This window comes from Stenella coeruleoalba (genome assembly GCF_951394435.1).
Source record: "Stenella coeruleoalba genome assembly, chromosome: 1".
Taxonomy (NCBI): domain Eukaryota; kingdom Metazoa; phylum Chordata; class Mammalia; order Artiodactyla; family Delphinidae; genus Stenella; species Stenella coeruleoalba.
Window position 1 is genome coordinate 82,221,548 of NC_137169.1, and position 23,383 is coordinate 82,244,930.

General features: G+C 38.3%; 1 protein-coding gene across 1 annotated transcript; it reads right to left on the minus strand.

The window, feature by feature from the left end:
• Positions 1 to 767: 767 nt before the first annotated feature.
• On the minus strand, positions 768 to 16,651 carry DNTTIP2 (deoxynucleotidyltransferase terminal interacting protein 2). Its single transcript, XM_079944094.1, has 7 exons — positions 15,780 to 16,651; positions 13,239 to 14,878; positions 11,526 to 11,664; positions 8,590 to 8,685; positions 7,369 to 7,533; positions 5,302 to 5,411; positions 768 to 3,280 (listed from the first exon to the last, which is right to left on the minus strand). The coding sequence occupies exons 1-7, from the start codon at positions 15,849 to 15,851 to the stop codon at positions 3,187 to 3,189; spliced, it is 2,316 nt and encodes a 771-aa protein (XP_079800220.1). The 5' UTR covers positions 15,852 to 16,651; the 3' UTR covers positions 768 to 3,186.
• Positions 16,652 to 23,383: the final 6,732 nt, after the last annotated feature.

The window sequence follows — 23,383 nt, forward strand, 5'->3', positions numbered from 1 at the left end:
CCCTGCCATTTATCCTCTGGACAGCCAAGCATGGCCTGTAGTCTGACATCCTTGTTATGAGACCCATGCAACACTTCTTCAGGTCTTAAAAATAGGTATAATGGTGTTTCTCTAAAGCAGCTGTTTTGTTTTTATATTATGGCAGAACACTGAACACAGAGCTGATTTTTGTGTTAGATGCCAGGAAGCTCAGAGCTTGCCTTCATCAACTGTTAGTTTTCTAACTTCTTCCATCTTCATTTTCCTTTCCCTAATTTCCTCACTTTAGAAAATAAAAAAAAAACTAGCTTTGTAGGCTTTTTTTTTTTTTAATAAGCTGTCTTAAAAGCACTTCAGAAATCTTTCAAGACTGTAAGGTATTCTGAAGGCCCTCCTTTCATTAGCACACTACATCAGCACTTTGTACGCTTTACAATGCTTTTCATTTGAGAAGTCAATGTACTTCTGATAGTCATTAAGCCTTAAAATAGTTCCAGTAAGTGGACTGAGTTTAGTGACAGAAGCCAAAGTCACTAAAACTTTTTCTCAACAGTTGCTTTGCTTAAAAAAACAAGACAAATACATACATTATTCAAGTACAGACTTTTGTAGAAGGCTGGGAGCACTAAGAGACTTCGTTCTGACCTTTACCTAGTTATATATATATATATATATATATATTTTTTTTTTTTTTTTTTTTTGCGGTACACGGGCCTCTCACGGTTGTGGTCTCTCCCGTTGCGGAGCACAGGCTCCGGACGCGCAGGCCCAGCGTCCATGGCTCACGGGCCCAGCCGCTCCACGGCATGTGGGATCTTCCCAGACCAGGGCATGAACCCGCGTCCCTGCATCGGCAGGCGGACTCTCAACCACTGCGCCATCAGGGAAGCCCATAGTTTGATACTCAGTTTTGAAGATTTAAAATAAATTTGTGAAGAGCACATTTGAGATGAAGCTACTATGCATCTTACCAGTTTTAATTCCTTAAAGTAAATGTTAATAGAGATCACTTTAAATGACTTTTAGCTGAAGCATTTATTTCACTGGATAAGGTATTTTACATTCGTTGATAACTCTCTACTTTGTTCCAAGTTACTTTATGTGGCTTACAAAAATACATATAAGATAAAAAAAAAAGAATCAATGGAAACAAAAAAGGAGCGTGTTAAAATGTAACTATAATACATTTGATCCTTGAACAACACAGGCTTGAACTGAGCAGGTCCACTATACATAGATTTTTTTTCCAATAAATCCATACTAAAGTATTGATATTACATGATCTGCAAGCAGTTGAACAGTTGGTTCTCAGATGCAGAACTGTGGATACAGAGGGCCTACTGTTAAGGTTTCTGACTTTCAGCTGCATGGGGTTCAGTGCCCCTAACCCCCGTGTTGTTCAAGAGTCAACTGTACTCAAAACACGTACTGAGAGCACCTCTAAGGTGGGTTAGTGAGAGCTGAACTTGGCGCTTAGGTTCACTTCTCGGTCCTCATCACTGCTTTCCAATCCAGAGCTCTAATGCTGCTCTGTGTGGGAAGGTAGTTCTCCAATCTTGCTTTCCCTGTAAAATGCACTATAATGTACCAAATATTTGTCATAACTGCAGTTTTGAAGTATCACATAATTCAACCTATTCTAGCATTCATTAGTCAGAAACCAGCATGAAAGTTATGAATAAAGTTGACACACACCTTGAGCCTGAGAAAAAACTGCGTAAGTCCTCAATTGCGCCGAGAAACACCATACAAAAGGATTGACAGCTTTGACTGTTCTTATAGCATAGTAGCATGAGCTGAAGAAACGTTCTACTAACAATGTCTCCTTCTGGAAGAATGTGTAAAGGGTAAATTATTTCTTGTTTTTATATTTAATTCTCTCATAGCAGGTCCTTATTTTACCCAGAAGGCAAAACTTAATATTCTTGGAATAAAAGCTTTTCTATAAAAGAGAACAGATAGAGATGTTTCACTAACTCCACCTATGAATGTCATTGTTTTATTACTAGGCTGCTTATGATCCCAAGCAGTAAACACAGAATAGATTTCTTATTTACTGAAATCCCAAGAAAGCAGTATGTTACAAAACAGATGTCCCGTGAATAACGACATGAAGGAAACAATAACCCACCAGGAAGCATGAACAGAAATGACCAACACTCCTTGGGTGTCGTGAGTTGCTTTAGCCAGGATGCATATTTCTGCCACTGGAGATGAGATAGGCTGGGCCACTTTACCTCCTGGCCAAATTAAAATTATATTAATACTATTTCACTGGAACACAACATTGAATCTGGAGAAAATCTATCTTTCCTCCTGTTTCAGTTGCTAAGAAGGAAAATAGCTCTCCTGCTTCTACCTTTAACCCAGACTTTCCAAGTAGTCTATCTATCTTTTAAGTCCTTTTTATAGCTTCATTTAGTTCTTTGGTCATATACTAACATACACATGCTCCAAGAACACTTTTTTTTTTTTTTGCGGTACACGGGCCTCTCACTGTTGTGGCCTCTCCCGTTGCAGAGCACAGGCTCCAGATGCGCAGGCTTAGCGGCCATGGCTCACGGGCCCAGCCGCTCCGCGGCATGTGGGATCTTCCTGGATCAGGGCACGAACCCATGTCCCCTGCATCGGCAGGCAGACTCTCAACCACTGCGCCACCAGGGAAGCCCCAAGAACACTTTTAACATTTCTTTGGTTTCAACTGTGACTGTCATACTGGCAACAAGATCTCTGTATCCCAGCTTCACCAATTTTCTGGACTTGAATGTGCAACTGACAAAAGGGCACCATCTCCCCCCTACACACACATCTCTACATAATAATTACAATATTGCTCACGTATGTTTGATCATATTACTTTAAAATTTTTGAATGTTAGCAAACTTTATATTTTTTAAATGTTTTAAATTTTCTTTAAATAACCAAATGTTGAAAACTTTACAAAAATGTTAAATGACTGAGGTTATTTTCCTTTTTTTCCTCCTCAAAGGGTCTAAGCATGAGTGGATCCTTTGTAGACACCCCTATTTTTATCCCAAGGGGCATGTGATTAATCCTCTCTAAAATCAACTTTTTCCAAAGAGAAATCCCTATATATAAATAGGGCCAGGCTATGTTAATTTGTGTGATGGTTGTTGTCAGTTTTCAAAATATCTTTAGTAATAAATAAAGGGGAGATGTAAAATTTTGTGATTTGCTTGGTGAATCTTAATTGCGAAACAACTTCTTCTTTCGAAACTTCTTTCCTGCTGCATTTGCTGCCTTTTCAGCCATAATCTCTGAGTACTTCCTTCGGTTATATCTAAAAAGAAAAACCAAACCTTTAAGTTCTAAAGTATGACACACCAAACATTAGAAGTTAATGTAACCTTTTGGTGGGGAGAGGGGTGGCGGCGGCGGGGAGGCACTTCTAAATTTCATTTTTTTTTTTTTTGTATTTTCACTATATATTCATCACATCTGCACTAAGTTCCACCATGTGTAAGAAGCCATACTAAGTGTTGCGGACAGAGCAGTGAACCAGCCAGCCATAGTAGTCCCTACCCTCAGAGCTTGCAGTCTAGTAAGAAAAAAACGGCAACGGTAGAGAAAGACTTTTGAAAACTTTCAGCCACTAGAGACCCACGCTGTAATTTCTGAGACTGCCATCATGAAGATTACAAAATATAGGTCAATTTTAAATAAGCAAAGACTCAATCACCTTGTACCACACACCTCTGTGGGGAAGGAAACAGACACGCTTGAGAGATAGGAAAATGGGAGGGACTCTGACAGTTTGAACATGGGACTGAAGGGAGAAGAGGTATTAGGACTTGCCCTAATGGACAGAGGGTGATGCCGTTTGGTCATGAGATACAGAACACTGGGAGAGGACCAGAATGTACAGGGAGGATGAGGTCAGTAGACCCCAAGTTAGCTCTTAGAGGGGCCTGTGAGATACCCATTAGATATTCCTGAGGCAGTAGCTGGTTATGGGCTCTGGACTCAGGAGACAACTAGACTAGACATACACATTTGAAAGTCAACAGTATATAGATTAATACAAACTCTGTGGGGATGAGATTTCCAAAGAGAGAGAAGTGAGAAAAGAGCATTGCTTGTTTCTAAAAATTTCACCATAAACCAGACTCATTAAATAGTTTACGTGACACTCAAACTTGTTTTCCATGTCTATATATTACACCAGTTTAAAAAACCTTGATAAACATTTTCACTTTTGCTACTAAACGAATCTAGAAGTCCGGCAGAGGTTTCTATATGAGGTATGCTTTTAAATCTATACTATACACATACCTACTTCAAGGACATTTAAACATACTCAAATTGCCCCATCTCAGGAAAAAAAAACCAACTCCATCCACTAGCTGTGACTCTCTCATCTTGCTCACAACCAAACTTCTTCAAAGATTTCTCCCTTATTTCTTCAGCTCACTCTCAAGTACCTTACAGTCTGCTTTCCTCCCCATCACTCCCCTGAAAACTCCTTCTGCCAAGGTTACTGTGACCTCCATGTACTAAATCCAAAGTTTTTAGTTCTTACCTCAACTGAGCTCTCAGCAGCACTTATTACTGTTAGCCACTCCCTCCAGCTTACACCTGCCCGTAACGTTCTCTTTCCTTGACTCCCCCCCACCAATTTATTTATTTATTTGGCTGCGTTGGGTCTTCGTTGCTGCGCGCAGGCTTTCTCTAGTTGTGGCGAGCAGGGGCTGCTCTTTGTTGTGGTGTGCGGGCTTCAGTAGTTGTGCCATGTGTAGTAGTTGTGGCGCACAGGCTTAGTTGCTCCGCGGCATGTGGGATCTTCCCAGACCAGGGATCGAACCCGTGTCCCCTGCACTGGCAGGCAGATTCTTAAGCACTGCGCCACCAGGGAAGTCCCTTTCCTTGACTTCTATGACACTGTGCTCTCCTGGTTTTCTTCATGCCTCCCTGGCTATTCTTTCCCAGTCTCCTTTGTGGGCTCATTCTCCTCTAGTCAGCCAAATACTTTCATGCTTCCCTCTAAAGCAGTGGTTCTAAATTGGGAATGCTTATGCCCCACAGGGGCCACTTGAAACTGCTTGAAGACATTTTTGAGTGTCATGAATTGGGGGGGAGGGGAGTGCACTACTGGCATCTAGTGGATAGACACCAGGGAGGCTGTTAAAGATCCCACAATGTACAGGACAGTCCCCCCTAATAATTATTCCATCCAAAAAATATAATAGTGCTGCTGTTGAGAAACTCTGTGCTAAAGCATTTAAAAATTGTCTTGAATTTAAAGTTTATGCATATTCTAAGGGAAAGCACACATATTATGAAGTGAAACATAAATTCCTTTACCTTCTGAACTCAGAATCGGCCAGCAGTTCCTCCACAATAGTTCTCTTCCTTTGTTTCCTGGGAACTCGTGAATGGTAGAAGTCAGCTGGATTGTCAACAATGGTTCCAATCTATGAATGATTGATTGAAATAAGTCATGCTATACCTGAAGGCCAAGTATCTTTCGTATCTCAGGGTAGCTCTAACAAAGTATATTTATAGAAAGTAATGGAAAACACAGCTTACAATTTACCAATATTAAAATTAGTTTTGCCGTTTCTTAAAGAAAAAAAATCACTTATTCAATCTGCACTGGGTCCTACTAATGACATTTCTTCATTAGAGTTTACAGTAAAACCAAAATTCCTTTTATATAAGTGCTAGACAGTAAATTCTTGATGAATAGTCTAAATAGAGGAGGAAAAGTGGGACAGATAGTCTTTTGTTTTAGTTTTCCAATTTAACGAAATTGACACATACATTCTACTATATACCTATTTGATCTCCTAGGTTATCATAATTGCTGCCAACTTAGAACCTTCTTACTGACCACTCCACATCTGTTCGTATGTTCAACCAAGTAAAATTTACAATGTCTACTATGTGCCAGGCACTGTGCTAGGTGTTAGGGAAACAAAGACAAAGAATATCTGGTCCCTGCCAGTGAGGGGGCCAGAATCTTTTTAAAAAATTTTATTTATTTATTTAATTTAATTTTAAAATAATTTTTAAAATTAATTTATTTTTTTTGGCTGCATTGGGTCTTCGTTGCTGCTTGTGGGCTTTCTCTAGTTGTGGCGAGTGGGGACTACTCTTCGTTGCAGCGCACAGGCTTCTCACTGCAGTGGCTTCTCTTGTTGCAGAGCACAGGCTCTAGGTGCGCGGGCTTCAGTAGTTGTGGCTCGCGGGCTCTATAGCACAGGCTCAGTAGTTGTGGCGCACAGGCTGAGTTGGTCGGTGGCATGTGGGATTTTCCCAGCCCAGGGCTTAAACCCATGTCCCCTGCACTGGCAGGCAGATTCTTAACCACTGCACCACCAGGGAAGCCCCCAGAGTCTCAAGGAAGATCCGAAGGTACACAACTAAAAAATTAAAGCATAACCTAATATTATGCTGAACAAAACACTCTAGATGCTCTGAAAACTAAATGGCGAATTCTACCGAATGGAGGTAAAGAAGGTTTTACAAAGGATGACATTTTAGCTTGGATTTGTATGGGTAAAATTTCACCAAGCAAACATGGCAGAGCCAAACACTTGTAAAGTCAGAATGACTAGACCAGTCTGTGCATATCCTGAGAAAACTGAGTAGCTGAGTGTGTTGGAGCTTAAGAGGAGACCATGTGACCAAAAAAGGGGTAGTGAGCTGGTTTGGGTGCACATGGTGAAGGGCTACATTAAAGGGTATAGATATAGACTCTATCCTATAGGTTATAAGAATCACTGAAGGTACCATTGAATATCTTGATTATCATTGAGCAGAGGTGTGTCATGAAACAGACTGCTATTTTTTAAAGGAAAGATGACTGCCTACAATGTAGAGGATGGACCAAAAGGGAGAGCAGACCTGGAGGCAAAGGACTATTACAGTAATCCATGAGTGACAAGAAAGGTAGCCAAGAAGAATGAAATGAACTTGAGAGCTACCAGAGGGTGAATCAATTGGACTTTCATCTGAAAACACTTTGGAAACCAACTTTTAACTTGTTTTCAGAATAAAGAACCTTGAAAAAAAGAAGAGTTTGGTGTACGTGAGTCCCTCTTTCCTGCCCCATCCTGCAAGGAGTCTTGCTCTTAGGCTAATAATACTCATATATGGTACACCCATCTTGTAAGTTTCATAATTTTTAGAGAAGAAATTATGAAAAACTAGTTACCGTTCGGAAACCTAGTTACCGTCTGGAACACCATCTTGCTATATGGAAAGCCATTACAAGCTGGTGGCTGCCTGAATTGGGTTCTGGCCATTATTATACGGCCCAAGCAGATGTGCTCTGTAAATATTCATTTAAGAGTAAACAAATCACTATAGTGCTTTCCAAACTAAAATCCTCAGAACATCACTACCATTATTCTGTTTGCTTCATACCTGGAAGTACTTGGGGAAGCCGTCTCTATCATTTTTCTTGTAAAACCTTTTTGGGTCCATGCTAGCTCTCATCTTCAGTGCTTTGAGATCATTTTTCAGTTCATCTGTCAGTTCTGGAGCTTTCATACCAAACCAGCCATCACCTGCTGTTTTTTGTCGCTCTTGCTGAAATTCAAATTTCAGAAACAATTAGAAAATTCTGATTTTAATAAGCAGTGTATAAACTATACCTCACTCCCCCTAAAATTATAAAGAAAATTTCATGAAAAACAAATAAGGTTACTTTACAGGAATGTATATATTATCTCCAGATTCACCTTTCATAAAATGATTAGATCACAAAAAGTGATTTCTCTGATAAATCAGGCACAGCACTGTCAGTTTCTTAAATGAGGGCTCCTTAAAATTTACTTTGTATCTTAGTAAGAACTGCTGACTTGTTGCGAGAGTAATCCACAGCTTCAATTTTCATTGTCTAGAATACCCTACACAAGATGTAATGTATAAAAAACATTTTTACTTCTGGAGCTTTTATGTAAACATTAACACTTTTACTGAGTCACCGAGTTGTCTCAGAAAGTTACTCACTCCAGCAAGTCCAGAAATTTCTATTATTTCTAAAATTCAAAAACTTTGTTTTTTGAAAACTCCTAGCAAGTTATTTGCTTAATTTCATTTTTTGTTCATTCACACAACAAATATTGGAGTGTTTACCATGTGCCAGGGTGCTCTGGTCATATTAGTGACATTACTGGAGCACCATCCTCAAATTTCCTCTTAAGCTCTCTCAATAATTTCTTTATCCTTATTAGTTGAAATGGAAGTAGTCCCCTGTATTTTACTAAAGAAAATACCTTCTATGCTTTCAGTTGGCAGACTAAATAGGCCAGTGTTTTTAATGGTTACATCCAGTTCCCTACAAAAGCCCACAACAGAGCTCCCAGCCTTCTGTGAACAGTACCCATAAGCCAAGAGGTGTGGTGTGGACAGTGACCTCATATGCTGGCTGCCACTGTTTTTAAGGATGGTAAAAAAAGAGCTTTCACTTTGTGAAAATCTATAAGAAACGCTGTTTATGGAACCATATTTTACGGGCTCTTAGATATCTGTAACAATTTTCTTTGGAAACGTATATATTTTAGTTGTACAGCCATGTTAGATAAACTGAACATATATAGTCAAACACATTAAACATTCTAAATAATGAGTCACTGTACTCACTCTGCGTTTTTTCTGAAGTTTATACTTTGATTCACTATATGGTGGGACACAGTAGTTTTTTTCAAAATCAGGAGTAATGACGGCTTTCTGCAAAAGCTGCAAAAATATTAAACTGGTTTTAAAATGTCAGAATGTCATTATTGTTTCAACATTATTGCCTTATAAAGGAAACATCTCCCACACTGAAGACTACTTCAGATATATTAACCTTCTATATGGACAAACATACTACTGCAAACCTGCTCCTGTCCTTAAATTTGTAAATTATATCAAAATAAAAATGCTTTAGAAGACAAACTGAAGGGTTTAGGCAATCTATAAAATCAATATTCATCTCAAATTTCTTCTTCTAATCTGAATCTGCACACACCAGATATATGTTAATGTGTCCACTTGCATTTCATTGGTTTGCAACCAGCCACCTGCACCAACCAACTGGAAACGAAAGACAATAGGAACAATGCCATACAGTTCTTGAACTCCCTGGAAAAAAACCTGACTAGGCTTTAATAAGTTCTTCGATGCTGGTAAAACCGCTTTCTGTGATCTGAGGAGACCAGCTAGACTACTGATAAGAAACAGCAGTATAGATTTTGATTAAACAACATATGCTTTTTATGGTATACCAATGAAATTATGCCATCGAGCAAATCTGCTTTTGGCAACCCAACAATATATCAAAGATGCTCTTTCAATGTCAATTCATACAAAGATCAACTTCATTCTTTTTAACAGCTGTTATGCACAATTTTTCTTCTTGATATTTAGTTTAGTAAGTCTCCATTACATTTTCCATGAAACACTGTAAACACCATCTCTGCACACTTGTGATTATTTCTGTAAAACAGATTCCAAAATGTGTCATTTAAATTTTCATAGGGACTACTAAATTGCCTTGCATCCAAGTAGTATAAACTCCTACCAAGAGTTAATCAGTACCATTTTCTTTACATAGCCAACACAGGAGATTATCCTTTTGTGTTTTGTCAGTGGTACTTCATGAATGTTTCCATTTGCTGTTGATCAACTTTTTGTGTATTTATTAGCTATGTATTGTAATATAAGTCGTCTTCTGGGGTATGCCTGTATTTTGGGGGGGGGGTTATTTTTCATTTTTATACAGGGTTGTGTTCTTATTAATTTGTAGAAATGTATTTTGTATCTTGGTATTAACCTGTGGTCTTTTACTTGTCTTTAAGGTGTTTTTATTTGCCTAAGTTTTAAAATTTTAAGTAGTCAGATCTGTTAATCTTTTCCTAAATGTCTTCTGCATTTCTTGTTACTTGCCTAGGGTTATTAAATACTGTCTTAATACTGTGTATGTGACTAAAAGGAACCTGAGGGTTATTAGTCATTTCCCCAGTATAAGAACTAAAGACAGCTGCTCCTTAACCCTCAAAACAGTTCACAGGAATACAGCAAATATTAATTTGGTCAATAACATTTGAAATTATCAATTTAGAAGTCAATTATCAATTCAGAAATCCTCAATTCAGGTTCAGGACTAGAAGTTGCTGGGTAGCACAGTAGCAGTCTAGACTTTCCTATCAGAGAAGAGAGCATGACATTTATTTAATAGATTATTAAGAGCTGGTTGTGTGTCAAGTACTATAGTAGGGTTTAGACTGGTTCTCAACTGAGAGCAACTGGCAATATCTGAAGACATTTTGAGGTGGGGGGACGGTGCACTGGTAGAGATGGATGCTACTGGCACCTATGGGGTAGCGGCCAGGGATGCTGCTAAAAAATATCCTACAAGGCACAGGACATTTTCCCACAACAAAGAATTATCCAGTCCAGAAATAAAAGACAGTAAAAAAAAACAATGAATACCACATGATCAATAATCACTTAGATCTATACTGGGTGTTGCAGAAGCAGAGAGGAGGTAGGGGGAAGGACTAGGGTCAAAGAATGCTTCCTAAAGGTTGTGATTTATAATCTCTGCATTGGAGGTAGGGGGAAGGACCAGGGTGTGTTCAGGGAACTATAGTAATTTTCAATGGTAAGAACACAGCAGGTGGACAGTCAGAGCTAGAGGAACAGAGGCACCTTGAATGCTCTGAGGAACTACTACAGGACTTAAACAGAATATCATGGTCAGATTTGTATTTTTAGAAAAAGAAATCCAGCAAGACCATGGAGGATGGCTTGAAGAAGAGTAAGGAGGCCACTACAATAGTCTAGATGAAAAACACAACAGATGTCACTAGTCAGTGACAGTGGGGTGGAAAGGAGGGGGGCAGAGTAGAAAGTATGTAACAAGCACCGTCCCCTAGGCTTAGTTGTTGAGTGCAAAAGGGAAACAGATTTTCCCTTGCAAAAGGAGTAACTGGTTTAGGTAGGGAAGAGAAGGGCAATTAGTGAAGTCAATTGCCTGAGCACATCTGAATGAACAAACAATAGGCACCTGGATTTAAAGACCTGGGTAGGCTGCAAGGCTAGAAAATACTGATACTAAAGATTTGGAAGTCATTCAAGGTGACAGCTGAAACTGAGGGTTTGGATGAGGTTACCTAACCTGTAATTTCTTTCTGAAAATATATGTACCATTTTATGTCTATGCGCACATGTGCTTTTTTTCCTGGTGGGGTTAGTGGGCACTCGCAGCTTTCAGATTTTCAACACAGTCCAAAGCAGTTAAGAACTAAAAGTATAGCAAGAAAAGAAAAAACACAACCCTTGGGATCATAACTGGTGATTGCAAGAAGAGTAACACTGATCCTATATCACTCTAGTTTTCAAGCCTCATCTTCTATAGCTGGGACTTTATAATAAAAAAGAAGAAATGATTGTCCTGGAAAGAGGGAAAAAAGAAGCACAGTAGGCTAATGTGGTTGCACTGTAGGAAAATTAGTCTCTTACCAAGGACTAATCATTTCTAGAAGTGACTGGTTAGTTCTATGAAAACCAATGGGATGCTTTGTGCAACTTACCTCATTTTTCTTTTTCTCCTTGATCTGTGTTAGGGTTCTCTTGTTCAACTGTAGCTTGTCTGCATTGACATTAATATACAAACCACCCAGCTGCTTAATACTCAGACCAGGATCTATGCTGCTGCTAGTCAACTTCAGACTGAAAGAGAAATGATCACTTTTAAGTGATTAAGAAATGATCTTTAGATCATTTAGTAGTTCAAAATGGAAACAATTGAGACTGTATTTTTATTTAGAAGAAAATTATGGGATGAATAATGAATTAAGCCTTTTGGAAGCACATCAAAATTTATTCCCTAGTTTTTCTTAGAAGAGGATTAAGGCCATATTACATGACAACAGACTTCATAAAGGGATTTTATAAAGAAAGAATTACAGAAAAGAGGAGGAAATACATCTGGCAATTTGCTCAACTTCACGTATACGTAGTGAGTTAATATACGTCCACATACTTCCATCTCCAAAGCCAATGAGAAAGACAGGGTCTTCTACTCCGAACTTCTAAGTTATCCAAATTTGGAATGTTTTTCTGGGTAATTTAAGGGCATTTAGTAGTGCCTCTAAATCAGTGAGTTTTAAACAATGAGCATTCGTACCTTCCACTGGAGATTTAAAAAAAATGTAACTGTCAAACCCTGGATCCACCAAATCAATCTTCTGCAGTTGGCTTGGGCTCCTGCTATATTTATGTAATAAAAATTTCTACTTTATATTACTGAAGAGTCCTTTTTATAAACAAGTACACTTGGACTTACAGTCAGTTTCTTTCCTAATTATTCATAAAAACTGAGCAGTTAAAAGTTTTGATAATCAACCTCTACTGGAAAGTGAAATCATTCAATTGTAGTGCCTTGGCAGTGATTCTCAACCCTGAGTGTACATTACAATTATCCTGGGGAGGAGGTGTGGCTTTTAAAAAATAAGTACACCTGAGACTAGCCTCAGCGATTTCACTTGTTTACAGTGAAGACTAGGCATGTTAATGGATAGTTCCTTACCAACGATACCTGTATTTCCAGTGGATACACTGCCACCAAGGGCCTGTGCCTAGGAAAAACAAATTTGAAAAACAAACAAAAAAGAAACTAAAGAAATAGCCCCCAAAGAGTGCTTTTCAATGGGTGATAGATGGGATTATAGGTTATTGTTTTTCTCAGGTTTTCCTCTATTTTTCAATTTCTCTACAATCAACATGTGGAAAAAACCAAGTTACCTCCCTTCCCTTTTATATGTTGCTCTTAATAATCGTGCAAGAAAACCTTAACAGGTGATTTTTTGTGTGTGTGTGTGTGGTATGGGGGCCTCTCACTGTTGTGGCCTCTCCCGTTGCGGAGCACAGGCTCCAGACGCGCAGGCCCAGCGGCCATGGCTCACGGGCCCAGCCGCTCCGCGGCATGTGGGATCTTCCCGGACCGGGGCACGAACCCGCGTCCCCCGCATTGGCAGGTGGACTCTCAACCACTGTGCCACCAGGGAAGCCCCAGATGATTTTTAATGTACCACCAAACGGAGTACTTTTAGCTCTCATTGGTGGGAAAAATATGACTAACAAAGATACCCACATAAACAAGGGAAATGCTGGATAAAAAAGCTCTTCCATAAAGAACCCAAAGTAATAATTTTTTCAATTTCTATGACTAATACTTTTATGGTAAATTAGCCACTTCAAACATGTATCAAAAACTTACTTTAAAAAATAAAGATAAAACTTACAGTTTAGATTTTGTGCTATTTAGTAAGTTGTCTTCATCACTAAACTCATTATCTTTACTTCTGTCACTGTCTGATGGTTCTTCTTCACTTTCTTCCTCCTCCTCCTCTTCCTCAGTGGCAACCTCACTTGCCTTGTCTTCTTCATCCAAGCAAAAATTTTTATCAGCACTCAATCGAGGAGTTGTGTCAATTACAAACAATGCATTGTCAGGTGATGTATTTTCTGAGTCTCCATTTAATGACTCTTTTTGACCACTATTTTCAATGAAACACACAGTGTCCTCTTCATTCTCACTGTTTTCAGACTGCTGGCTTTCATCACTGCTGAGAACTAATAAAACAGAATCATCTTTATCCTGAGATGTGCTGGGCTCAACTTCACACAGCTTGGTATCACACTCAAAATCTACATCCCTTTCTTTGCTCATGTCTTCGCCAACACCTATAACTGTGCACTCTTCTTCTTCATCATTATCATCACCATCACCAAGCTCTATCCAGTCACTTGTTTTTATGCTGCTGTTTCTCTCTTCATTCCATCTGTCCACTTCCACAACTGCAAATGTTTGAGCTAACGATTTCATTACAGCCTCACAGTTCAGGTTTGAGGATGCTGAGGTGGTTTTGTTACTTTCAGGGGTTGAATGCCTTTGCGAAACTAACTGCTGAAGGCTAGTGTCCTGAAGTTCAGAAAGACTCTTCAACTGAGAATTTTTCTCATTAATTTCTTTTCCTGCATCTATTATTCCTTTGGCTTCTTCCTCTAAGCTCTTACAATTCTCCTTTGTTATTTCTTTGAGAGGTGAAACGTTGTCTTGTTTTTCCTCTCTTATATTAAAACTTTGGTGTTTTTGCACTATTAGTTTTTTTCCTGAATTTCCAAAGAAGGAGTCATTATCAGGGTCATCATAAGTTTCATTATTAGAGATATTTGGCTTATTTATCTGAGAAAGCGATCTTGCTAGCAAACGAGAAGTTCGTCTGGTATCTGAATCCTCTAAATTCACAGGTGTATTTATGATTTGCTTTTCATTTCCTGGTACAATCTTAGTATCATTCTCCTCAGTTTGTGCCTGTAATTTCCTTTGCATACTCCTTGTTGTTCTCCTAGTTGCAATTCCAGAAAATGAAGAAATGTCTGAGCATGATGACTCAGCATCAGAATTAGCTTCCACATGGGATTCTTGGTTTGGATAGGTTCGGGATTTAGCCTTACTTCTCCTGGTTCTTGTTGTTATTTCTGTGGGATGCACAATTCTAGAAATACCTGAAATATGTGATTCTGCTTCAGAGACTTCTTCTTCAGTATGAGACTCACTTACTCGAGTTATTTTCAGCCTTTTCCTTACACTGGAAACTGGGGTGCCTGCAACTAAGATCTGCCTTCTCCTAGTTACTCTTAAAATGGGATCCTGGGCCTCAGACACAGAAGAACAGTTTGACTCTGCTTCAGAGATCTCTCCATCAGTAGAAGGTTTGTTCATTCCTGGTAATGAACCTGTAGTTCCGCTCTTCCTCTTCCTGGTTTTAGGAGCTGGACTTTGTTCCCTACTAGTCTGTGACTCAGCAATACTTGGGTCATCAGATGGAGATTCCTTCTGGCCTTTTGGATGTGCCTGAATTCTTGAGGCAGCAGAATTCTACAAGCCAGTGAAAATACACTGTGATTTAGGTAGGGATGGGACAAGAGCAAAGTGAATGAGGCACTCCCCTCAGAAGCAAATTTTGAGAGAGCACTAAAAAACTCAGTAAACAAGATTAATGCAAAACAATAACAACAACCATCACCACCCACAATTTAAAAAAAAAAATCAATACTTAAATACTGGATCTGACTGCATTTGCAGGCCCCGCCTCACTAGCGTCACCTAAGTCCTGGATCTGACTTTAGGGAACAAAACAAATAATTGAAAAAGAAAATTTTCTCCACTCAAAGTCACATATGCTAGGTGGACCTACATTCCGACATAACATATAGGAAAAGACGAAAGATGGAATCGGTCGCGGTGCTTACGTTTTCATACCTAAGCGAATTAATGCTCCCTTCCCTTCATTGCAATATCAGAGGCAGCGGACGACTAACGCCACTGAATTACTAGCTGGCGTCACCACAGCCCTCCCCACGCCAGAAGGAGGTGCTGTCGGGGCACAGCCTGTCTTCCCACGTGAAAATGGTGCCTTCTCCATCCAATCCAGCTAATGAGGCTCACGCTTGGTGGCCGAAATTAATCCTCCTTAGCACGGTGTTAGCAGTAAGATTAAAAGGCCTGAGCTGTGCATCGGCATTACGGAGCTGAACTACTGCAAAATAAGTTACCTAATCTCTCTATTCCCTGCCAAGCATTACGTTAAAAGACCCTAGTGAGGTCTGAGGAGGAAGCTACAGGCTTAGCGCGGAGCCTAGTACACAGCTGCGCGCTGCCAGTTCCGGCTTTTCTGCCGCTCCTCCCCAGGCTCCGCGGGACCCCAGCGCCAGCCACCTCCCTGAGCACCGTCCTGCGAACCAGCGAGAAGAAATGAGGGAGGCTTGAGATCTCCTACCTTCTGCTGGGAGCTTTCAACTGACGTGGTTTGGATCCCGGCCTGAGGCCGCGCGGACCTAGTAACCACCATCCTCCAGGCTTGCAGCCGCCGCAGCGGCCCCACCGCGCTCCGGAAGTGCGTCAGAGAAGCGCCACACTCGCGTTTTCCCGCGAGAATCCCGGAACTCGAGAACTCGTACCGCCTCCGCCCCTCCGACCTAGGCCAAGGCTGTCTCACCCCGGGAGCCGGAAGGAGACGGGTATTAGCGTTCACGGCAGTGCGGTGGAAGACCCAGCAGCCTTGTGCAGGGAGAGACCGTCCCGGCGTGGCCTAGGGCCCTCGTCCCCGTTACACACGAACGAATTGGAAAATAGCATCATCTGTGGGAATGTAAATTGATACAGCCACTATGGAGAACGGTATGGAGGTTCCTTAAAAAACTAAAAATAGAATTACCATATGACCCAGCAATCCCACTACTGAGCACATACCCAGAGAAAAGCATAATTCAAAAAGACACATGCACCTCAGTGTTCATTGCAGCACTATTTACAATAGCCAGGTCATGGAAACAATCTAAATGCCCATGGACAGACGAATGGGTAAGGAAGATGTGGAACTATATACAATGGAATATTACTCAGCCATAGAAAGGAACGAAATTGGGTCATTTGTTGAGATGTGGATGGATCTAGAGACTGTCATACAGAGTGAAGTAAGTCAGAAAGAGAAAAACAAATATCGTACATTAATGCATATATGTGGAACCTAGAAAAATGGTACAGATGAACCGGTTTGCAGGGCAGAAATTGACAGATGTAGAGAACAAACGTATGGACACCACCGGGGGAAAGCAGCGGGGTGGTGGTGGTGGGGGGGGGTGGTGGTGGTGGTGATGGTGTGATGAATTGGGTGATTGGGATTGACATGTATACACTGATGTGTATAAAATGGATGACTAATAAGAACCTGCTGTATAAAAAAATAAAATTCAAAAATTCAAAAAAAAAAAAAAGAAAATAGCATCATCTGCTCTACTACGTCCATCCTCTCATTTGTTCAGCAGAGGTCTTAATGCAGCCATGGGTATGGCCAAAGGAGACGTTTGCATTATTTATAATACCTTAAAAAAATCATATACTCTTGTATTACTTGTGAAGTTAAATATAAAATAAAATTTAAAGACGTGATTCGGGTAAAAGATGTATATGTTAAATGCCCAAGAATTCGGAGGCTAGTTAGGAAGCTATATAATTTAAAGGTGCAATGGTGAGTAGAAATTGGGAATAAGCAGAATAGAAGAAATGTTAAATTGTAAAGGAGAGAGATTTAAAAAAAAGTTTTTGCAGTGAAAGGAAGAGAATGACTAGAATCAAGAGACACTTTGATTTTTCTTTTAGGATAAAGGGTGGAGAGCTAGGATATGTTTGAGGGTAATGGAAAGGGATTGAGGAAGTAAGTAAACAGTCGTTGGAGATGAGAATGAGCGCCTCATCAAATCTCCCTTACTTTAGAACAGAAAACCAATTTTTTTTCTTAAAGTCACAAAGTACAGAATTTTCAGTGGGCAAACTGCCATTCAGCTAAATAGCTCCTTTCATAGTTCCTCTTGCAGCCAGATACAGCTAGGTTTGGACTAATTACGGATCAATTAAGTGTTGTGTAGTTCTCTAGGGACATCTTAAAAGAGAGGAGGTCCTCCTTGCCTTCTTTAACTTCATTTCACTCTGTAGAAAGTTGTGTTCCCTGGTTTTCAAGCAGCAATCTTGTGCCATGAAGATGAGGGCCATGCTTTAAGGATGGCAGAGCAGTAGCAAAGAAAAAAATTGAGTTTCTGACAAGTTGTGGAACTGCTGTATCAGTTCTAAATAGCCTAATTTTGGAGCTGTTTCACCTGAGAAAAACACCTCTTTTTAAACCAGTTATTTGGGGGTTCTCTGTGTTTTGCAGCAAGCCTAATCCCAACTAAAGAATGGAATTAAAAAATGGAGATGGAGGAGTTAGCCACAAAAGAATGCTCCTTCCTTTGAGGCAAGAGGGAAGAGTTGATAATTGAAGCAGAGAGGAGACTATAAATGCAGGGAAATTAAAGGGGGAAGAAAAGGAGGGGATTTGAGGTAGATAACAATCTCTGTAAGAAGGTGATTCATCTGCTCAGAAGAATGAAAAAAGTTTAGATTGACTGTCATGGGGAATGTGGTAAGGAGCAAAAAGAAGGAGTTTTAGTAGGGCCAAGTAGCAATGAGAGTAGGTAAAAGAAAGAACAGAAGATGGGCTAAATCTGAAGAGGATGTGGAGTGGTGTAGAGGAAGGAAGATGAAGCAACTGGAGGTGGGTGGTGGAGACAACAGCATCAATCATAGTAATAGTAGAGCACTTACTGTATGCTGGGTACTAAGTGCTTTACATACATTAACTCATTTAATATATATGACAACTTTAACATGAGCAAATGCATGAAAATAGAAATTAAGATCACAGGTGTGGGTGTAGAAAATTGGGAGAGTATTAGAACACCAGTGTGTATTGTTCACTTACAAGCATGGCCCCTTTAAAACGAAACAAACCAAAAAAACACTCCCAAATATTTACAATCTAAAAAGTTCAAGAAACAAACATTAAATACTAAGATTAAAATGTTAGTACATATTCATAATATAAGAAGACTGAGCTGGTCTGCTGATCAGGGGCAAAACTGCAAAGTATTGTTTTTGTTTTATGCGAGCTTACCAGGTCTGCCATGTTTCCCTATCTCTACTTTCTTTACTTGCTCTCTTCTTTACCCAAAGTGGATTTGGGGAAAATACAGTATAAAAACACAGTAATTATTACACAGGCCCAAAGGGAAACTCTCCCATGACTGTCTATATTTTACTAACTAAAACTCTTAAATTATAGGGTTGAATCTCTCTCTGGAATTTTAGGCATTAACCAAAAGATGAGCGTTTTAGTGCATAAGCCTTCTAAAAGCACATTTTGCATTATTACATACAAAACATTACTTTTAAATTAAGTTTGACGGGTAAGATGGTCTCCAATGATCCTATCCTCTGGTCTTCATACCCTTGAGTATGGGCTAGACCTAGTGACTTATAATGAAAAGAATGTAACAAAAGTGATGGGTGTCACTTTCAAGATTAGGTTACAAAAAGAGCTGGCTTCCATTTTGCGATTTCTCACTTGTTCATTCTGTGCTTGTTATGAGCTGCCCTACGGGGAGGGCCATGTGGCAAGGAAGTGAGGGAGGCCTCTGGCTTACAGCCAGAGAGGAACTGAGTCCAGCCAACCACCTCACGAGCGAGCTTGGAAGCAGACCAACCTCAATCAAGCGCACAGGAGAGACTGGAGTCCCAGATGACCCTGACTGCAACGTTTTGAGATACCCAAAACGTTGAGGTACCCAGATGCAGCAACAGATACTACAGTCAGTATTAATTTTGTCTGTTCTAAAAACTTCATGTAAAGGAAATTATGTATTTTCATGTCCAGCTTCTTTTACTCACTGTATTTGAGACTCATCCACGTTATTTTGTATACCAGTAGTTATTTTTTATTGCTGATTATACTTCAACTATCCATTCAACTGTTGATAAACATGTGGGTTGTTTCCAGTTTTCAGCTATTATGAAGAAAGTGCTATAAACATTCATATATGGCTATTTCAGATATATGATTTCTCTTGAGTAAATACCTAGAAGTGGAATTGCTGGGTCACATGGTACATGTACGTTTAATTTTGTAAGAAATCCCAAGTGATTGTATTAATACCATTTTGCAGTCCCAACAGCACTATGAGAGTTGCTTCCTCCACATCCTTGCTGCACTTGGTACGGACAGTTTTTTAAAATTTTAGCTATTTTAGTGATATTTCATTGTGGTTTTAATTGGCATTTCCCTGATGACTAATGATGTTGAACATGTTGTATATTCTTATTGACTATTCGTGTCTTCTTTGGAGAAAAACATGCTCTAACATTTTGCCTACTTTTTATTGGGTTGTCTTAAGCTGTAAGAGTTCTTTACACATTCCAGATACAAGATTCTTATCAGATATATGATTTTCAAATATGTTATCCTATTTTATGGGTTGCCTTTTGACTTCCTCGATGGTGTTTCTGAAGTTTTTTAGAAAATTTATTTTATTGAAGTATAGTTGATTTACAGTGTTGTATCAATTTCTACTGCACAGCAAAGTGATTCAGTTATATATATAAATATATATATACATTCTTTTTCCATTCTTTTCCATTATGGTTTATCTTGATGGTGTTTTTGAAGTGCAATTTAAAAAATTTGATTATGTCCAATTTATTTTTCATGAGAAATATTTATTACAAGTATTTCATCCCAGTCTGTGGCTCACATTTTCACATTTTCAAAATACACTGTTTTCTTAAGTATATTTTGAAGAACAGAACATTTTAATTTTGATTAAATCTGGCTATTGATATTTTCCTTTATGATTACTTTTTTGGTGTTATCAGAAAACTCAGAAGCCCGTTTTCATTTTCTTTCTTTATTCTAATTTCATACACATAAAAATGAATAGAATACTTCAAATGAAAAAAACGTGACCAGAGGGAAAAACAGATTATTTCTAGGGAAGAAAATCCAGGTTTTCATTAGCAAGAGTATAAATGCTGGAAATCAATAGAATGTTATCTTCAAGATGCTGAGGGCAAGTGTTTGGAAACTTAGAGTTCTATAATGTCAAATGATGATTTAAGACTGTTAATAAAATAAAGATATTTTCAGACAAACAAGACCTAGGAGGTTTACTGCCCAAAGACCTTCAGTGAAAGAATTACTAAGGATATACTTAAGAAAAAAGTAAATGTAAATGGAGTAGGGGGCAAGAATCAACAGTGAGCAAAGAACAGAGGAAACAGAGCTGAGTCCAAATAAATAATGCTTATTGTAAAACATGAACCTTCTTAAAATAATGGACCAAAACACAGACCGAAATCTTGTATGACATTTTATACATTTATTCATTGCTGAGGGATACATATTAAGGTTTTGTTTGACTTTTCTGGTAGTGAAACCACATAAGCTATATCCTAATATATTTAGGGGACTGGGGCAAGTTTCTGTCTCTCTTTTACAAAATGTGACTTTTCAAACCTTACCTACTCTTGTCTCACTAGAAGCCATTCCTTTCTATCTGGCAAGAACAAGCTCTTGAAGAAAGTGTTTTCACAGAATTTCTGAAGTTTACATATAAACTGTTCATTATTCAATATCAGTGTATTTACAAACCAGGCATACCCCCACCCCATCTTACGATCCTACTCTGAGGCTAGTTCCTGCAGGGGAGCCTTTCTCATCCTTATCCTGCTTCCCAGCAGTCCCACTCCTTCCACATGACCCCACTCCCTTTTCACTGCTTCTGTCATTAACAGATGCAGCCCTTTATTGCTCTTGTTCATGTACAGATCTCTCTCGCCCCCAAAATATACTTATCTGCTCCTTGAAGATAGGGCTGTTTTCATCTGTTTCTGTCTGCCAACACCTTGCACACTGCCTGGTACATAGCAAGAATTCAATACATCTTTGTTGAATGAATGTATGAATAACGTTATGGCTTGGTATTTCATTATTTTTCATAATTTATTTTCAAACCATACTCAGTTTGAGTTTAAATAGTTCAAAACCAATATAATGTTCCAAGATGCTTACAACTATTAAAACAACTCAATTAAAAAATATACAACTCACAATTTAAATTCATAAATAGGTAAATTAAAAATTTATAATCATTTAATAATGCTTTATATTTTGCCTTCATTTTAGAGTACACTACTAAAGACACATAAAAGTAGAATTATCGAATCAAAACATTTTCCCCTCCTAAGTATATTTCTAACTCTGAAAACTATAAAAAAAATTAATAAAAATTATAGTACATATTTAAAAAAAATAAAACTGACATATCCTGCCACCAACTTTATGGGAAAATGGCAGGTACAAGTTCTGGTATGTTAGGAACTTTGAAAAACATAGATGTGGAATCGTAAGTTGGTATATTTGAGTATGAAAACACAAATGGACTAAATTCTCATTAAAACTTCAAATTTCTCTAAATGTACATTTGGCAGAAAGATGAATTGTCAGCCAATATACTATATATATATACACACAATATATATATCAACTGCTTACATTCCCAAATATTGAATCTGGGTGGAAAAGTTAGAAAGAAAATCTGCTCTAAAAAGAAACATAATTAAGACTTAGACCTTTATCACTGAAAATCAAGATCCTATTTCAGTTACTACTTGGCTCTGGTAGGGAAGTCTGAATCATTCATTCAAAATAGAATAACTTCATTTTCCACTTCACACAGCTGTCTAAAATGATCTTTCCCATGAATGGAAAAATTATGAGCTATTATTTGTGATTCAAGTTCTAGCACTGGCTATTCCTAAATTAATTCTCTATTATCATACTGGCACAATGTGGTCTTCATAATGTACACCGTGTGAACATATTTTGTGAGACACCTTGGTCCTTCTGTTGACTACGGTTTCTTAGACAAGAATTCAAAACAGACTCATCACAGAAAAAATTCCAAGTTACAGTACATTGTGTTATAAAGTAAGGCTCCAGTGTATTTTGGACATGTAATAACAAGCTGAAGCTTCTTGTCATATTTACTGGAAAAAACCTTATACCTTGGGTCACTGGATACACATGTCCCCAGAAAACATATCTGTTATATACACTATTGTTAACTTAGCTTTCAGCTTTAAGCAATTATTTGGTAGTATTATCACTCTATTTTATGGCTTTTTAAACATTAAGTCCCTAAATACTTGAAAAGCATTCACTATATTCTGATAGTTCACCAAAAAAAGAAGTGAATATCAGCTTAGAGAAGATAAAGCCTTTAAAAAAATCAGTTTTTTAAAGAAAAGGTTATTAAATAACAGAAATTAAAGGTATAGAAGCGAAACAAACAAAAAATTCATTAAAAAAAAGCCACACATGATCCCCTTCACAAAATGAATCTATAATCTTGCTACTTTGTCAAGAGTTGAGGAAAAAACACACAAAAAGCTCCTGCTGAAGTCTGGATGTATTAGCAACATACGTTTTTTTCTATTTTCAGAATGACCTTTCAAACAATCCATTTTTGTAAGTCCAGGGTTTTAAAAAATAATAAATGTGATATTAAAGTGCCCTCTTAAAATATCTTGGCCAATTCACTGTATAGGCTTAAATTAAAATGAGCATTTGTTTAAAGACTTACATTACATGGAAAAATGTTGTACATTTCCAAATTAAAAAGTTAACTATATACATTTAATAACATTACATACAATTAATATAAAGGCTATACATAAGGCTTTAGGAAGCTCAAAGTCTAAAGTTTTAGCAGGTAAATCAGCTGATTTCACATTGCAATTCTAATGATCAAATTATCCAACTAGTAAACCACAAAACATTACTTAGAACAGGAAAAGAGTCTTATTTATTTATCAATTTTTAGTGTATTTATTTTGAATATGGAACCACAGATCTTTTCCCTAAGTTGAAAAAACTTGGGCAAAATTAGTTTTATACATTAGTTACATGTATGTGTGTGTGTATGTTATGTATGTGTGTGTGTGTATATATAT